Source organism: Pleurodeles waltl, chromosome 3_1 (genome assembly GCF_031143425.1).
Source record: "Pleurodeles waltl isolate 20211129_DDA chromosome 3_1, aPleWal1.hap1.20221129, whole genome shotgun sequence".
Lineage (NCBI taxonomy): Eukaryota > Metazoa > Chordata > Amphibia > Caudata > Salamandridae > Pleurodeles > Pleurodeles waltl.
Genome location: NC_090440.1, coordinates 772,463,778 through 772,482,937, shown reverse-complemented (window position 1 = coordinate 772,482,937; position 19,160 = coordinate 772,463,778). Strand labels below are relative to the sequence as shown.

The 19,160-nt window shown below is 45.0% G+C and overlaps 1 protein-coding gene across 3 annotated transcripts in view; it reads left to right on the top strand.

Annotated features, from left to right (window-relative positions):
- The window catches only part of USP47 (ubiquitin specific peptidase 47), a 1,215,141-nt gene that overhangs the window by 366,065 nt on the left and 829,916 nt on the right, over nucleotides 1–19,160 (top strand). For all 3 annotated transcript variants that reach the window (XM_069223601.1, XM_069223600.1, XM_069223599.1), the window contains one exon: nucleotides 6,161–6,310. In XM_069223601.1, the coding sequence (XP_069079702.1) occupies nucleotides 6,161–6,310 (150 nt within the window). The remainder of the gene's footprint in view (nucleotides 1–6,160; nucleotides 6,311–19,160) is intronic.

Genomic DNA, 19,160 nt, shown 5'->3' with positions numbered 1-19,160 from the left:
GAAATAAGACTCACTTCTTCGAACTGCCAGCCACAGCGTGGACTTGGCTGACGGAGGAGGGACCGCTTGGCCCACCCGTTGAGATGCAAAGGCTGACTCGGGATGGAGCGCTACCGAACAGCCAGAGGAAGCGCCCATCTGGCCTTCGTCATCGAATGCGATCGAGGAGGCGCAGGGTGCGCTGAAAATCCCTCTCGGACTCCCCCTTGGAAGCCCCATCCATGGCTCTACTGGGACAACGATTGCAGGTAGGTCCTGAGGGCGACAGGGGGAGCCCGGAACCACAGAGATTAACGCAGGCCCATTTGGGGTCATTGGAGGACTCTGATCTTTCCTGCAGCCCGGCACAGAAACTCTACATGAAGGGAGGTGATATCGGGGAGGGTGCTACATGCCTTGATGAAGAACACTCCTATAATGCGACTACTTACCATTTAATGTGTTTCTTTTTTGATCTGACACCATGGAGGGGTACACCACTGTTCAATCAGTTACTGTTTCCAACTCACTATGTTTGGGAGTGAGATGATATACAAGGGTGACAGATGCTTCTGGGGGAAGTATGGGGTGCGACGGGAGTTGGGGGGGTATGGGAGTTTTAACCTTGTTTTAAGGTATTTGTTATTGTTTACTAATATGTTGGTACACGTATTCTTGCTTACCACTGCACAGGAAAAGGGGTCCAGGAAGCTAATTGACAGAGTGTGAGCACTCATTATGATACCGACTGGGTGGAACAAAGGGGGGGGAACCCAGGCCAAGAAACAGCAGAGACCAGAAGAAACTCTGCGGTATGGGCCCGACACAGGTTACCTTGTGGAACTTTGACGGTCTCTTAGACAAAATTAAGCGCACCGCAGTGTTTACCTTCATTCCACAATACCGACCTGATGTGCTTCTGCTGCAGGAGACGCACCTCTTGGGTGATCATGTCCCTTTTTAGCCCGTAGGAGTTTTGATAGAGTGTATCATGCAGGGCTTGCGTGTGGATCACAGGGGGAGGGGTGGTGATAATGCTGCACCGTTCATTTCCCACAACAATAGTTCAGGTATGGAGAGACCGGCAGGGACGCTATGTGGCCATTACTGGGCGGGTTGAGGGTATCACAATCAATGTGGTTAGTGTCTATGCCCCACCCACAATGGTACATGGGACCTTTAAAGGATCTAACCGAATTACTCCTGGACCTACCCCTGAGGCTCACCATGCTGGGGGGAGACTTTAACGCAGCCCCAGACCCTGCCTTTGACGTGGCTGGCTCTCTCTCGGCATACAGTCAGACCATGGCGCCGGGACTCACGTCGTGGCCCTCTGCCACGGGACTCTGCGATGCGTGGCGGGTATGGCATCCGTGGCGTCAGCAGTTCCCACATACCTTGGCAGCCCACAGCACGCAATCTAGAATTGACTTGGTGCCTCTGCCAAGTATGGATTGCAACTGCCTCTCCCATTCTCCCATATTGAAATCTTAGCATGAGGAATTTCCGACCATGCACCCCTTCGATTTGCTGTGGGACCTACTCAGTCTCTGGTTCGCCCTATGTGGCGACTGAACGCATGGTATCTGCATGATGAGTCTTAAGTCAGGCAGCTGCGGCAGGCACTTCAAGAGTACTTTGTTCTTAATGAAGGGTCTGTGGCATCTCCGCGAACCCAGTGGGCTGCAAGCAAGGCGGTCCTGCGAGGTGCAGCTAGAGGCCTGGTACGAGATCAGGAGCACTCTCTGACTCGCAATATTGAACAACTGGAGGTACGGGCAGTGTGCTTAGAAGCTGAATAAGAACGAGGCCCAGTGATGGGGTAGCTAAACAGCTTCTATTAATACATGAGGCAATCCGAGATCAATCCTTGAAAGCTGCAAAGTACCTTTGGCGGGCTACCACTGCAAGGGTTTATGGTTGGGGGGGGACAGAACTGGGAAGTTGCTATACCCAGCAACAGATCTCTAGGATTATTCCCGAAATCTATAGTGAGCAAGGGATCCTAGTCTCAGGACGCCAAGACATATCTAACGCTTTCGCCCAGTATTATCAGACACTGTATCAGGCTTCGGCGGCGATCGTGCCGGACCTTGCTCGACGGCTTTTGGAGGATGTCCCCTTTCCAAGGCTGCCCCTGATAGTGGTGCAGAACCTGGACGAACCTCTCAGTGCGGAGGAAGTCGGGCTGCTATTTCTGCACTGGGAATGGGAAAAACCCTGGGACCTGATGGTTTTCCCTCAGAATATTATAAGGCATTCCGGTAGGATCTAGTGCCGCGCCTTTCAGAGCTATTTACAAAAGTGCAGCACCAAGGGTCATTCCCTGTGGGACTGGACGCTGCCACCAATGTGGTGCTTCCTAAAACTCAGCCTCCATCACTGCACTGTGCGGAATATAGGCCGATATCTCTGATTAACAGTGAGGTAAAAATCGACGCCACTATCCTCGCTACCTGTCTCATGAGGGTCCTGCCCCAGCGAATCCACCCTGACCAGTGCGGGTTTATGGCAACTTGTAGCACACAACATAGTATCTGTCAATTGCATGTGGCTTTGGTCGACCGCCACCGACTGCCCCGAGACCTTGCTCTCCTATTTATTGACTTTGAAAAGGCCTTCAACTCGGTGGACTCTTTTTTGGTGCTTCAGTGGGCGGGTTTTGGACCGAGGCTTTGCTGCCTGGTCCGAGCCCTGTACACCAACCCAACGGCACGCGTTCCGGTCAATGGGGTCCTGACTTCGGTTTTTGATGTCCGTCGGGGCACGCAACAGGGTTGCCCTTTGTCCCTCCCTTCTGTTAACTCTGGCTATTAAGCCACTGGCCCAGATGGTCAGGACAGACCCATTGTATCGTGGATGGAGATGGGGGCTTTCCCGTGAGGATAGGGTAGTCCTGTACGCAGATGATGTCCTGCTGTATTTGGAAGAGCCCAGTATAACAGGCCCACGAAACCTTCACCTTCTATGATGCTACAAAGAAGCATCAGGGCTCAAAATGAACCCAACCAAGTCAGTGTTGGTGCTCCTGGCGAGTTCACGAGACTGTTTCGACTGGCAGGACACGATACCCTTACGCAGACTCAGTTTTAAATAACTTGGTATTTGGGTGACCCTTCTTCCCGAGCTGGCGTGGGCCAGGAATCTGGCCCCGCTCTTGGCACGCATCAGGACAGACTTGCAGAGGTGGCAAGCATTGCCGTTGAATGTGATGGGCCGCGTAGCTCTGTACAAGATGATGGTCCTACCCAGTGCTTGAAATGAAAAAATTAAAGTGCAAGTACTCTGTTCCAGCGTACCTGCTTGTTTTCGAGAAGTGCCGGTACTCTCCAATTAAAAGTATTACGTTTTTCTTGAGATGTGCCGGTACTCTCCCTCTCAAAATAAAAAAGTGGCGGTACTCAGTACCGGACAGTACCAGCCCATTTAAAGCACTGGTCCTACCATGACTTTTATATGTATTTCAGAACTTTCCTTTCCCCTCCCGATCCCATCCTCGTGGTTCAAGGCTCTAGAGAGCGCCACCACGTTATTCCTCTGGAAGGGGACGCGACATCAAGTGGCTGCACGGCACTGCCAGAGAGGAATATACAACGGGGGCTTGGGCGCGCCAGATCTCTATCTATATTACCTGGCGACCCAGCTACTGGTGATTCATGATTGGTTTACTGGGGGGTGGGCAGACCCAGACGATCGGGTGGAGTTGGAGATATTGGGTTTCCCGCGTATCATTGATTTGCTCTCTAGTGCGCCTCTCCCCCGGGACATGGAAGCAGTAACTAAAGTGGTTTTCTTGGCATGGCGCGCTGTGCTGCGGCACACCCCCTGGAATGCTATTGTCACCCATCAGACTCTGCTGTGGCGGGGGAGGTGGCTGAGTGAAATGGCAGCATTGGAAGGGTTCGTGGAGTGGGATCTGCTGGTTATTTCGCTAGTAGATGTGTGGAAAGGTGATTCATTGAAATCATTTCAGGAACTGCAGGCCGACTTTCAGCTGTCCCGGACGCAGTTCTTTAAATACCTCCAGCTCCGGCATGCTCTGGGGGCTCACGTGCCAACCGCTGGCCCTGTGTCCACTCGAGGCCAAGCTGCTCATGGGTAATCTGGGAGGGAAGGCTGTTTCCCAGGTTTATAAAATGTTAGTTAACAATGCCCTGGGAGGTCTGGATTCAACTAGGAATAAGTGGGAGTCATGGGTGGGGGCTTTCGAGGAAACAGAATGGAGGGAGACTTTGATGGCACCTAGGGTGCTGGCAGTGTCGGTGAGGCTTCAAGCAGTACAATTTGACTATTTATATAAGGCATATCTAACACCTAACAGGCTGCATCGGGTGGGCCTTTGCCCCACTGCTCAGTGTCCTCGATGTGCAGAGGAACCTGGCGATTTTTTTTTCATGTGGTATGGTCCTGTCCAATATTGCAGATATATTGGGGTAAAGTAATATACAAACTGAACACGATACTGGAGCTGGAGCAACAGATGTCAGCCAAACTAGTGTTATTGGGTATGATGGAGGAAATGGAGGGCTCACGAGCGAACCATGCCTTCGTGGGTACGGCCCTGCTGGTTGCAAAGAGAGACATTGCTGCCTCCTGGAACTCTTCTACAGGTCCGTCCCTCAAAAAGTGGAGACGGGAAGTGGACTGTTGTGCAAACCAAGATAAACTGGTGTATGAATCTAGAGGTTGTCCCCGAAAACATGAGAAGGTATGGGGAGGGTGGCTAGGTCTGCTGCCCTAGGCCAACAGAGGGGTCGTGACTCTCAGTATTGTGTTAAAGAAATGGATCGAAGTCTATCACCTGGACTGGTGTGATGTGAAATGTCACTGTGGTTTGGATTTGGATCTCACTGTGCTTATCTGTGCAAGCTGTTTTGTATTTTCTTTTCCACCTGTTTTCCCTTCCCCTTTTCCCTTTCAAAACAATAAAAATGTGTTTATCAAAAAAATCTTTTCATGTAGGATGAGCTGTTTTCCCACAAAGGACTTAACCTCTAAGTGGAAAATCACTTAATCTGACCCAGACTGTAGTGTTTTGTGGTTATTAAGAAGACACCTCTGCGGCCAGTTTGATGGATGGACATACACAGATACTGTGTCTAAGTTTCATTTTTTTGCTAATACAAATTTGTAGGCAAGCTTTGATTCAGTCAGTTTTGCCAAATAGTCACCTAGATTTCAAATTTGTTAAATCTATGGATTATATTTCATAGTTGCAGGCAAATTTATGAACAAATAATTCATACTAAAAATACACTATTTGCTGAAGTGTTTAATAATATGGCAGATAATCTGGTTTTAGATTTATTTTTGTGTTGTGTTGCATGCCGTCCAAATGAAATGATTGCGAAAAATAAGCACTTATTCATTGTACTTATTAATTAAACAGAACTATGTATTATATCGGTCTTAAGAATTGTGCCGCTTTTACTCATTTGTAGAATAATCTTGGAATTGTGATTAGGTGATGTAACTGTTTTTAATAACCATATACACGAATATTTGATTTGAAGAAGCACTCAAGAAACAATAACAGGAGGGGCGTTAAAACTATGGGGGATTTATAGTAAGTACTTCTATTTTTATTAAAAATAAAGGACTGCTTAGGAAAACGGTGTTGAAGGGAATAACTGGTTTACGTTTACTCATTAAAGTAAGGAATAAGACCAGGGAGAGAAGAGGAGTTAATACAGTTTCCTGATCTGCCCGACTGTGTCAGCAATGGTTTTACCCGATTAGGATGTAAAGTCGAAACCCTTACTATTTTAATGCATAATTACTCTTACAAATAAAGTAAGATTATTACCCAATGTTTGCTTTCAGGAACCTTTTTTCATTTGAAGCGCCAAAGCAGAATGAGCAGTTCATGTTACTAATAAGCTATTTTGAGTAACTCAAAACAGAAATATATCAGTGCAATAGCTTTTCTCGAGATATCTGAATTGCATAATTAATCGTCTTATATGCAAATTGATTTTATTTGTCTTGTAGTGCTAATTATTTACTTACTCACCCATCACTATTGAGACCTGGTTTGACCCTCCAGCCTATCAGCTTTCTTTGTATTCATGTCAGTGCCATATTTATTAAAGCCAGTTTTTGTTTGAAACATCCGTTTCAAAGTAATGGTCATCCCAGACATGCTGAAATGCTATAAAAATGTTTCTTTATGTTGCTGCAGGCAGACCTCATCAATCAACTGTATCAAGGCAAGCTGAAGGACTATGTGAGGTGTTTGGAATGCGGTTACGAGAGTTGGCGAATCGACACGTACCTTGATATTCCACTTGTCATAAGACCTTTTGGTGCCAGCCAGGCATTTGCTAGTGTGGTGTGTACTTTATGAATGTCTTCTTACTTATTCTTGCTTGTGTGAAACTGAATGAGTCATTAATTTAAGGCCATTTTCTCTTTTTGTGGTTATAATTTTGTGCAAAGTTTGGGTAGATGACTCTAACATTTAGGTTATTTTAATAAAGGTCTTTTTATTTAAAGTGACAGTGAATTATATATGTTTGCTACTGACTCATGTTTTCATATTGTGAAGGCATATAGTGCTTTTTGCTTATGCACTAAGAAACTCAGAGTAGGATTTTTTTGTTAATTTCAGAAATCTTAATTTCCCTGTAATCGCCAGAAACTTCAATATTAATTACTGTTTACTGCCACTCGTATTAGATTTTCAGAACTAAAGTCTAGGCTATGCCCTGTTCCTTTTCTTATATGAAAAGGGTCTTTTCAGATAAGAGATGTGTTCGCTTTTTTACAAATGGTCAAAGTAAGATAACAAAAATACTTGTCGTGTTTTGAGTAGTGGAGGAAAGAATAAGTAGGAAAATTGTGAGCTACATGTTACTCTTTTCAGTAGTAAATCTTTTTAGACATAACCAAAGTTAAAGTGAACATAGAGTTTGTATTGATGCAGAACCAAATCTGTTTTAAGCTCTACTGGCCTGTAATCATGGGTATGACCAGCTTAATGCATTTGCTTTGCAAGAACTTCCAGTACATAGAACCAATACCAAGGTAGCAACATTCTATAAAAATATAAAGTTAAGAGTACTTATGATCAAAGATGCAAAATTTGAAAAGATGAAGAATCTGTAATCCAAGATGAAGTGTCCATAGTTCTAGGCACTCTTTGATTATGATCTACTAATGTGATTGTTAATTAAAATCTTTTTTTAAAACAATCTACACACTATGACTCAATAGATTGGTTTAAAGCCTTTTGAGTATGTACATAAGTGAAGCAGAAGGAAGAACAGACCTTACCCATTTAAGGTGAGTATTCTGGGGTTTTACATTGTTTTCAGTGTCTTCGGTATGATTTATGCAGCCCATTAACCATCTCCAGGGTGTATGAATTAATTTGTATAAATTGAAATACGAGTGTACTTTTACATCTGAGAAGTTAAACACCACATGATGAAATATGTTTGCAAGCAGTTATCACTTCATATTATTGTTCTGCTTTTGTTTACTAATGACATTTGTGTAGCAGGAACCTAGCCGCAGTGCTCATGAATGAGTTACATAATACTGGATGATTTCTAAACAAACTGAAATTGAGCGGGAGTTAAGACTGACTAAGAGGTTTATAATGGCTTCACCACAAAACTAAAAGGTTAAGGTTCCACCTTCACCATGTGTCTTAGCGGTACCATACTAACTTAAAGGGTTATTGGGGTGTGTGTGTGTGGGGGTGAGAGAGAGATAAGAGTGACTTTAAGACTGACTAAGAGGTTTATACTGGCTTCACCATAAAATCTAAGAGGTTAAGGTTCCACCTTCACCTTGTGTCCTAGCGGTACCATACTCACTTAGGTGTGTGTGTTGTGTGTGTGTGTGTGTAAAATTGGGGCTGTTTAGTCATTTGGCGTGTGTATGTAATTGATACTGTGCGTGTATGCACCAGAAGGATATAACAGAGAACATTGTAATGTACTAGCTCTTTAATGTTATGTAATGTCTCTTGCATGCATTTGTTAGCTATTGTGACTGCTTTACAGTACCTCCTAGGTACTACTGTCGTTGTGCTCTTCCTGAAGTGATGCACACAAAGCTTTTAAGAATTTATTTGCCTAAAGGCACTGAATGCCTGATGCTACTTGTGCTTCTACTGCCTTTAATATTCCTTTTACTGGGAAATGATCCCTTAAGGAGCAGAAGAGAACCAGGACATAAAATGTGGTCTGTCAAAGACCATTTGCAGATAAAATGGTTGGGAAGCATGAAGAAAGAGCTGTTCATAGTTTACTTATACGGCAATGGATAGCATAGCAATAGATATAGCGCAATCCACAGTTAAATCTTCTAGACTCATCTGGCATCACAATTTAATGACCCAGCAGGAGAAAGGGAAAATCACAGTCCCTCTCTCCCAATCTGCCTTTCTATGTTTTGTCTCTCATTCTCTCTTCCTTTCGTTATATATCCCTCCTGAGTGTAAGGCATCTGCAGCACAAATATCATACACATCTTTCATGGCTAAGACATTTCTAAGGAAAATAGCACACTTTCCCCCTCTTGGTGTCTCAAAAAGGCATCTGTAAAGCAAATAATTTACCTATGTAAGAGTTATGAAGTGCATATTCTGTACATCTTCCTCACAGTAGCACATCTGTAAACAACTGTCTTCTACAGTTCTGGATTGTTTTATTGCGAATAGCATGCTGACCTCTCCTGAGCTTGCCTTTTTAAACTTTAACATTATTAATGCACCCACCCCAAGTGTCCTGTAGGCATCAAGTAAGGTTTGCAAGTAGCACCTTTGCTTGTGGGTAGACCTTTAATCATCAGACCATAGAAGCTTATTAAAATGTTGTTTTTGTTATCTTGTGTGTATTTGTAAAGTGTACTATCACCTGTGAGGCATTCTGGCTGTGAGCAGCTGTGTGTGTGCGTGCCTGTCCCTGCCTAGGGTAGGTTGGTTAATTGAAAAGCCAGGTCTTCAGCTTCTTGCGGAGTTTAAAAAGAGAGAAAGAGTCTCCGATATGGAGTTGGGAGGTTCTAATCTCTAGGAGCCATGCAGGAGAACACCTGTCCTCCTGATCTGGTTCTGTGTATGTGTGGGTTGTGATCATTCAGTTAAGATGTACTCATATTACCAACCTGATGTCCCTGCAGATGTCCATAGCGAGTGTTAATACATACAGACAATTTAGGATCTTACAAGATTGCATGCACAGAATGAGTGAGGCCCCATCAGCAGTGCCACTTGGGTTACTGCCAAGAGGTCCCACCTCTGCAACATCTATCCCCTTCAAGCCTATTACCAGACCTGTACCAACTCTGGTACAACCTAAGATCGCTTTGTTAAATTACAAAGACCCAACCTGTTGTCATGCTTACTGATTTTAATCCTGTGCCTCTTCTGAGTCACAGCTATCAATAAATGATCCATTTTCTTTTTGCCTGTGATTGGTTTTCTATGCTAGAGAAATGTGCACCCCAGGAAACTGATGATTATGATGGGGGGGGGGGGCAAAGGCTTGCTCCACCCTAATTACACTAGGACGCCTAATACTTTAATTTACATAACACCTGTGGGCTTGATACCTCTCATGAGACAGATCTTGGCATGCCTCTTGTGTCACCAACAGAAGTAAGTGTCTCATTTGCAATAGTAGTCATTCCTCATGATTATTCCCTTCATACCTATGCGTAGCAACCACTGCATCTTCTGACCTTAAAGTCTGTCTTCCCCATTTCAGTATGTTAGCTCGTCATGAGAGTGAACTAGAGGTGCTCTTTGTACATCCTCCATATGCTACATTTTGTATCTGGGCAAATTTGTTCTGAAAATTTGTGCTGTCTTCCTACCAAAAATCATAACTCCCTTCCATGTTGGGCACTTGATCTCTTTAACAACTTTCCTCCCCCCCCTTGAAAAGAAGAGGAGAGGCTATATTGGGGGGGCTCCTAAAGGGATTTAAGATTTTTAAATGAATTATGCCATAGACCATTGAGAAGTCAAACAAATGTTTGGTGGCTTTTCTTAGCAAAGAAATGGAAAGCTGTGCAGAAGCCCTGTCAAGGCGGATTGTCATATGTTGCACAGTGGTAAAAAGAAAAACACAAACTGTCTGTGACCCCATCGGAACAAGACCACTATCCTGTGTTGGCACAGGTAGTGCCTGCCCCTGACATCTGCCAAGCTGCAATGTGGTTATTCACCAAGCATGCTGCCTTGACAGTCACGTCCAACGGAGATGACACTGCCTGCTTGTACATGCAAGATGTTTTGATGTGAAGTCACTCCACAGACTCTCCACCTTAGGGAGGTATTGCTTTGGTATCTATTCTAAGGTGAGGACTCTGCAGTTAAAGGTATTAACAAGAAAATGTTACCTGCCTTTGGTTACACTCTTCCTTGTGGATACTACGTCTAGCCACAGATTCCTTATTGCCGCCCACTTCCCCGTTCTATGGAGTGGTCTCTTTTTTAACATTTGAAAAGTAAAACCAAGCAAAATTTAAATTACACCGGCATACTTCATGTAATTTAAGGAATTTCGCATTGCACTTGTGACACAAATTTAATTAAATTATGCCTTTATGGCACATTGCATAAATACGCTCCATTTGCAGTAAAAGTTTACTTCAACCAAGCAGGAATAATGCAGATGGTTAGAATGCAGCAACAGATGGTTTTACCTCTTGTGCTTTTCATGCTATTTTTTTTTACTGTTGAACATAAGGACGAATTTTGTGCTAAAATATAGTGATAAATAACAGATTAGCATTTTGTGTAAGTACACGTAATTTCTCATAGTTTTCATAAAACACACATTTTAGCATAATGAAGCAAAATCAAACTGCAGAACTTTTGCACCCTGTTACTAAATAGAGCTCAAGTTAGTATTCAGCACATTGTAACCAACAATTGTTCATGCTCCGCCTCCGAGGGCACGGAAAAGAAAGAGAAGAAACTGATGTCAGCACGCCGCACTGCTCCATTAGTTCTGTAGCAGTGTGGAGCCACTAGCGACACACCACCTAGCGACATGCAAGAGCACTGCTAGCAACTTGCAAGAGCGCGGCTACTGTTATGCGGTTCCTACTTTAGTAAAAGGACTGCATGTTTAGGATAGCAAAATGGCAAAGATTGGGAGACAGTCTACGCCCGCAGTTAGTCACTGCCAGCCTAACTCCTGGCTAGCCCACAGTGCCTCACCCAAACCAGCTTGGGTAAAAGGTGATTAGGGAAACCTGAACATGACACTCCGACTCCCCAGGGAAGCTGTGGAAACCAATGTTACCCCTTTCGTACTATTGCTCATGCATGCCAAGGAGAGACAAAATTATGCAAAATGAGTTTTTAATAATTTTATTGAGACAGTTGAAATCTAGCATATAAAGAGTGAGTTGTGATAATTAGGCAGAGGAAACAAAACAAGGTAATCAGCATTACGAACAGGGTAAAGAAGATGAACAATCCAACCATGATGTATGTGGTACTAGATGTTCCTACTAACCCTAAGTCTGTTCTGAGAGCATATCGGTTGTATCCCTCTGCCGGGCCCGATCTAAGTGATATGCCTCAAACCCATACCTGAAAAGAGTGTCCGGAATCAGCCTGTGGTGTAGGTGGCAGTCCTTTTGTGAATCAGGTAGATCAGCACCAGCCGAGCTGCATGTCACACAGCGTTCATCCCAGGATGGTCGTGCCTGGAATGCCCTCTGCCCTCCGCCCTCCTTGGGTAAGTGCGTTGTTTAGATAACAAACCATGCCACATTGGAAATACAGTTCTGATGCAATGCTGTGTCTAGGTGATACAAGCTGTCTCCTGAACAGGCAACGCAAGCTAGCACTCTATGTACTGCATCCCCATAGCCTCGGATAGAACGTACTGATTATTTGTCGTGCAAAGGCTAAACAAGCAGCATGATATTTGTGGTCCTGGAATGAAGCAAATGTGTAAAAGCCTTTGCTAAAAAGCACCCTTACCAAAAGGCTTAAAATATGAATAAAACATGAACTATAAAATTGAGGAAAAACAGGGGTGACCAACCCAAGTCGTAGAGGTCCTCGCAACACTACAAAACTCTATATCCAGACTAGCGCCTGGAGGATATTCCTAGGTGAGGAATTTACGGTTTGAAAGAGTATCAACCAAAAAGGGTGTTACCGAGGGTAAATGACTTGGTAAGTAACATATTTTTCTGACTATCCAGTGGGTAAAGAGTGCTGAAGTAAAGCACCTTTAAGTGCATGGTGACTATAGTTGTGTTTTTATGTTTACTTGTTGGTTTTACTGAGAGACCAACAAATAAAATGAAGATCAAGCAAGTTCAACTTCTCTGAAAATGTAGACATTCTGTTAATGAAGTAGCTTTCACAATATACAGAAACTTCAAAAATGCATTAATTAAAGCAGTTGATAATCTCTATATATAGGACTAAAGAATTTCCCTGAGCATTTGATAATGCATGGTTCTAAAATAAATCAACATGTTCCTTTTTCCTAAACACTCAAAATGCCCTATAGAACAGGATCTGTACAGCCAGAAGAAAATGGCATTGTCACAGCAGCCTGGAAATTACTGCAGATTCCTTACCTTAGAATTTTTCCAAGGCATTAGACTGTATCCAGAATATTTCGAGCAGTACTCCTGTGTGCTGGTGATTGGTGTCATCTGGCTCAACTTCTGCATTGTACATACCAGAGGTGACCTTTTTGGTGCCTACATAAGTGTGGCACCCCAGCACGTTGATGTCTGTTCCTGTTTTCTTTGTGCCAGTAAGCACAGATCAGGAGAGCTACCTTCAATCTTCTTGATTGACTTTTTTCTCAACGTTTGTCAAGGCCTTTTTGAGATTTCCATCTCCTGGTGTGCTAGGGATGCCTCCCAAAAAGCCCACTAGGTTCCAACCATGTAGTGTCTGTCACAGGCTGTTGGCTGTGACTGTAACACATTCAGTTTGCTTCTGGTGTGGGGAGCGTGACTCCAAGACGTGAGGATTGCTGCACCAGGAATCCGAAGGAGCTGAGGGAACAGTCCCTCAATCTCCTCGTTGCCTGATGTTGGTCAACCCTGTGACATTCTCGATCCTGGTCGCAGAGAAGTTCCTGTGATCGCGTACAGAGCTGTTTCAGATGTTCGTTGTCTCAATCCTTATTGTTGGATAAGTCCAAGAAGAAATCTATGCAATCAAGGCAGTCCTAGACATTACTGCGACGGGCCCCTTTGTTATCTGACTCGGATATGAAACTGAATCAGTGTCGCACAGCGCAGACTCTGTTGCTGTCCAGGCCAATGCTTCCCAAGTTGAAGCCAGTGCCTTTTATGTTTGACAGGCCTGAACAGGGTGCCTATTGGGAGATGTCATAGTACCTTTATGGTTACCAGCAGCTCCTAGACAACATAGAGGACAACTGGTACGAGGATCTGGCAGATGCCAGTGGTTTGGACACCTCACCACACACTGGCCTGGTTTCTCCGCCTAGAATGTCTACGGGGGAGGGTGCCTCTTTCGGAGTGGTGGTGCTGAGGGCAGCTGAAGTACTCCAACAAGAAAGAGTGCCAGATAAGTGACAGACTAAAGAGACCTGGTCTGTGTTTGGTGCATAAATTGATCTTAATAAATAGTGCAAGCCCGTCCAGATGTCCGCGCACAAACACATAGTGACCCTCAGTGCCAATATCCTATTCATTAGCCACAAAGGGGTACACGGTCAGATCCATATGAAAGTTCCCCTAACATGTGAGAGGAAATGGGTTGTGAACAGTTGTCCTCACCAGCGCTATTGGAGCCTAGTGGTCTCCTGTAGTGTGAGATGCGTTTCCTGTAGGAACGATATGTGGATCGAGTGCTGCGTAAAGTATGAATAGATGGAGTATCTGTGCTCGGTGCATGTATACCCTCACATTCCACGTGAGAATATTAGTGAGAGTCCATGGTAGATAGCGGTGACAAATACTCAGAATCCTGCTCTGTAGTCTAAGCAGCCAGGCTGCAGGGGTGAGGAGAGTAGTGGGAGACCGGACTCTTTATAAACAAGTGTGCATGAAGCAAACAAGTACCACAAAACTAAAACAATAAAATACCATTAGAGCAGAGGGACAACCGGTATCTGCCCAAACCACCAAACCTGTCAGTTTGGTGTAACTAGAGTGGGGGAAGAAACTGACCACAAACAAGTAAAGGGGGGGTTCCATTGAGAAAGCCTGGTAGCCGTAGCCCCTTTTGCATTATATGCACAGGCAAAAACTTGGTATTTGCTGTAATGCACCTTATAACAGCCCAGTGTGTTGCACACAGAGCCATTGCTTATAACACTGTCCGAAAGAAGAAGCGGCAGGGAGGAACAGAATAAATGGGGAGGGAGAAAATGGGGGAAAAAAGAAGACAGAACAAACTTAGCGCCTCCTTTCGGAGGCTTGGGTAATTACAAGCATGCAGTGTTACATTCGTGTTCAACAGTTTGACAATAATAATAAGTAGCATAGCTCTCCTGAGAATTAATATACAATTGTAGGTTAAGATTGTCATCTGCTGTCTGTGGTGTCACAACAGGAGCAGCCATAGATTCAGCTTCTGAAAGTTCTCCGCCTAAAGAAGCATCTCTGCTACCAGAGCCATTGAGGTCCCCCTAAGTGTTTGAACCAGATGCTGTTTATCTGTTTGATCCTGTATGATCTACTCTAAACCAGCACAGCATCTAGCAGATGGCGAGGTATCGAATCTCAGTGCCTGGAGGTTGCTGCCTGCTCCAGAACATAAACGTCCCAAGTAGGTCCAGGTGGCAATCCCATCTGATGTGCGCCTCCTCTCGTCAAGGCTACGGGTCCGGCTAATAGTAAAAGCTAAAATTTAGCACTCCTCCCACTATCAAGACCCAGGGAGGAGCGTAATGTGCAGTTCAGCTTCGGGCCCCATGCAGGCCGCAGAGCGCGCACCATCTCCTCTTGCGCTGGCTCACTCACCACTGCTTCCCACCTCACAATCCAGCATGCAGTTTCACATTTCCCGGGGGTCATGGTCTTTTCCCCCAAAATCAGGTCTGGGCCATCTCTGACAGTGAAACTGTATGAGCCACTTCGCCGCGGCCTCTGCTGCCTTCCGGTGTGCTCACGACCTCCGTCCACGTGAGTGTCGGTAACGCAAGTGTCTTTTCAGTGCCCAAATTTCACTTTGCACAACAGGTATCTTCAAGGACCTCTACACACGACTGCTGCATTATGCTGTGCAGCCGTGCCTGGTATTACACCTGTCAGCAGCTGAAAGGTGGAAAATTGGGGTCTTGGTAGAGCTCTCCTGCCATATTGGCTGCCCATCCACACCTCTCCTGGACAGTCAGGTCCATCGTGATGGCCATTTTGCCCATCCAGTCCTGCAGGACTTCTTGGCCTAACCTGTTCGCAGCCCCACCTCCAGGGATGTATTGCTTGGGTATTTATTCTAAGGTAAGAAATATGCAGATAGAGATTTCTATCAGATGAACAAGTTACATACCTTAGAGTAATGTCTTATCTGGTATACACTATATCTAGCTGCAGACTCCTGCCTGATCTTCGGTACTCTACAAACTGATTATAATGTGGGTATTACCCTTCTTAGGCCTTTAAATTCACACCAGTTGTCCATGTTCCTCTTAGCTTTGTGCTCTTAGTGTGGAATATCATGAAAAGAAACCTACACCTGTGTGCTGGGTTGGCACCCATATAGGCACTGTGCCTGTCACTTCTGATGTGCTTGATATGGAGCTGAACTACGCTACCTACAGGCACACAGGGTACTGCTTGAAAATGTCCAGATCCAGTCTGATGCCTGGTGAAACTTCTTAAGTTAAGGAATATGTGGCTAGATAGGATCTCTACCAGATAAGGCGTTATCAAAGGTAAGTAACTTGCTCTTTAGAGTGAAGGCCTGACAATGATTCAACAGTCCTTGCTTCTCTGCTTTATTCATGACAAAGAACAGGTGATTGTTTGTCCCTCATTTATGTACGTGGGTTGTGACTCCAAGGTTTGAGATTAATCTGCTCATCAGCACTTCATGCTTCAACCTGGCAACATTCAAATGTCAATGTTGTACGCATCGATGCCTAAAAACAAAAAAAAATTGTTCTGTTGCAATATGGGACATATAACTGGCACCCTTAAGATAGTGCTTGTATTTTACTGGTAGCTGATAGTCCTGGGCATTAGCACTTCATTTTGGGGACCTGGATTTATTTTTCATCATCATACTTTGATCCAGAGCAACAGAGAAAAAAACAGAAAAGGGATAACAAAGGAGTACAATAGAGAGGGACACTAAGACAAAGGGAAACATTTTGGTTGTCAGTGTATATTCCTTTGACGGTTGAACAGTAGGCATAACTTGCATACCCCAAGAAGACTGCTGACCTAGAGATGCTGTGGAAAATGTGGACGCTTCCAGCACTCGTTTCGTTTTGAAACTGTTTGTTTGCTGTCACACAACCACAGAGTCTCGCCCTCTTGTGATGAGCTGTCACATATAAGTTTCTTGTCATTCCAACTAGTTCAGTTATTTTACTGCCCACTTTTAGGGTTTCATTCCATTAAAATAAAATCTTGCAGATGTGTAGTGGTCAGTATGTAGGATGTGTAAAGTGACATCTCCTAGAAATTTATAAACGCTTATCCCTCACTTTTTGAATATATTTCCCTAGATTCCAGACTAGTTCTGGAAAATCTTCAGGAGTAACCCTGCACTCCGGCAGGTGGTGCCAGTGCATCCGCATCAATGTTGTTCCATGCCTTTGGCACCTGCTGAACCCACCGGACCAACCTTAGTACCCGCTCCTTCCCGGGTTCTACAACCCATGGTAGGATATGGCCCACCAATCCCAGCCCCATCAACCCTGGATGATGATGGCTGACACACAGTGATAGTGTTGTTCAATGCCGAGACTGCGTCACCCCGACTGAGGCTGCATGCTGATTTAACTGTGCCATGGCTATATAGCCACCCTTCTGATTCCGGCACGGTGCGCTTGTCCTCCAGAAGAGATCAGGTCCTGCCTAAATTGTTTGATATGGATTCTGACAATAGTGATTATGGTGCTGGAATTAATTTTACCCATTTTTCCCTATCTGCAGGATAATTGGTATGAGGACGAAGACCTCTAGACACTGGACTATTTTATCCTTTTGGCCCTGCCAACGGAGAAGAGTTCTTCCTTCACCATGGTTGTTCGGAGGTTGGCAGAGGTTCTTAATCTTCAGCTTTCTACCCAGGAAGAAAAGACTAGTGTCTTGAGAGTAGTTCTTCAGCCTGGCCAAATGTGTTGCGACTCCTTCTCCCTTTTATTGAGTCTCGAACAGCCATGCTTTTGGGTACCTGGGCTAAGTCATGTTCAGGCCCCCCTGTCAATCAACAGACTGTTTCACTCAGCACCATATGTCCGAGAGCCTTGTGATGCATGCTTCAGTCAGCAAGGTTCATCTGAATTTGTTCCGGACTACACCTCATGACAGGGAATCGAAGAGGATAGTGACCTTTGGTAGAAGACTGTTCTCATTTAGCAACTTGACCCTACACTCGGTGAATGCCAGCTCCCTTTTAGGTCTCTATCCTCATTCTGTGGGACTTAGTAGCCCAGTTATTGCCCATGGTTCTGAAAGAAGCTTAAGCTATCCTTTCTGAGAATATGCAGAACAATTGTAATGCAGCCATGTTTAGTGTTCACTGTGGGCTGACTCACTTGGTGGAGCTATAGGCACCATTGTGGCCATTCGCAGGCATGCTTGGATGCAGACCATTTGCTTTTCTGGGGACATTCAGGCCAATGTTAGACCTGCCATTCAACGGTTCCCCCTCTTTTTGGGGACAAAGCAGATCCAGTCCTGGAGTGCTTTAAAGACAGCAAGAGCACCTCCTGGCCTATCTGCTCTTCCACACCAGCCACACCAACAATTTTGTCCTCATTGTTGTGAGGGTTTCAGTATCACCAAAACATCCAGCCACTGCAACAAAACCCCAATCGCTATGTGTCCTCAGTACCCACTGAGCACATGGTCAACAGGTGTAACGTGCAGCCCAGTCTTCTGCCCCTCTAGCTGGCGCAGTCCCAAGGTTTTTTTTTTTGTTTTTTTTGTTGTTTTTTTTTGGCATGCCCTTGCGGTACACTGCCACCCTGTCTGAGTCAGGAGCTGACATTTTCTGCCAAGGTGGCAGGCAATAAATTCAGACAATTAGGTCCTGCAAATTGTTCAGCAGTGTTATGCCTTACTATTTCTCGAACCTACGCCAGCCCATCCTCAGACGGGCTGGCGGAGGACCATTTGCCACTGTTGCAACAGGGAGTGCAGGCTATTTTGGCCAGAGGAGGCATTCAAGAGTGTTGATGGCAGAACTTGGTTGTGGTATTTCTGCTACTTCTGATGCTGATAAAGGATAAAGGTCTCTGTCCCTTCTTTTATTTTCATCCTACTCAATTCCTAAATGTGGAAGGACAAATTCAAGATGCACTTCCTGGCCAGACCCTAGAGAGTGGATGGTATGGTTGGACCTGCAGTATGTCCAACACTTTAAGTTTGCTGTGCTCTCATGTGGGCCTCACCAGGTCCCCTATGGTGTTCACAAAAGTGATGGCAGTGGTTACAGCATACCTTTGGAAGACAGGGGTCACGTTCTTCCCCTACCTTGATGACTGGCTGTTGAAGGCGGGCTCGCTCCAAGCATTTGTTTCCCACCTCAAGTCTCTTAACATTGTTAGGGTTCACTGTCAATGTGCCAAGGTCACACCTCACTCCTTAGCAGACGGTCTCCTTCATCTGAACCTTTCAGGACATCTGAGCCTTTCGCAGTTTTGCGGCTATGTGTTGGAGCGGAGAGTCCAGGACATTTGGTCTGTAATCCGATTATTTTTCATTGATCTCTGTTCCCTCATCTCAGTGAGGATGACCCTTAGGCTGATGGGACTAATGGCATCCTGCTAGTCAAGCCTGTCCGCATATGTGAACTCTGCAGTGACATCTGAAGTCCTAGTGGGCACAGCACCAGGCGGGGTGATTATCTTTCTGATTTGGTCCAGATTTTGGAGGAGAATGTGAAAGGGCTGCAGTGTAGGCTGCAGTTTCTAGGCTGACAGTGGCAGAACCCAGTCTTTACCCCCCCCCCCGAATTTCACAGTTTTGACCGATTTAACACTTCTGGATTGGGGTGGTCACTTGGGAGAGGTGGAGATCAGAACTGTCTGGTC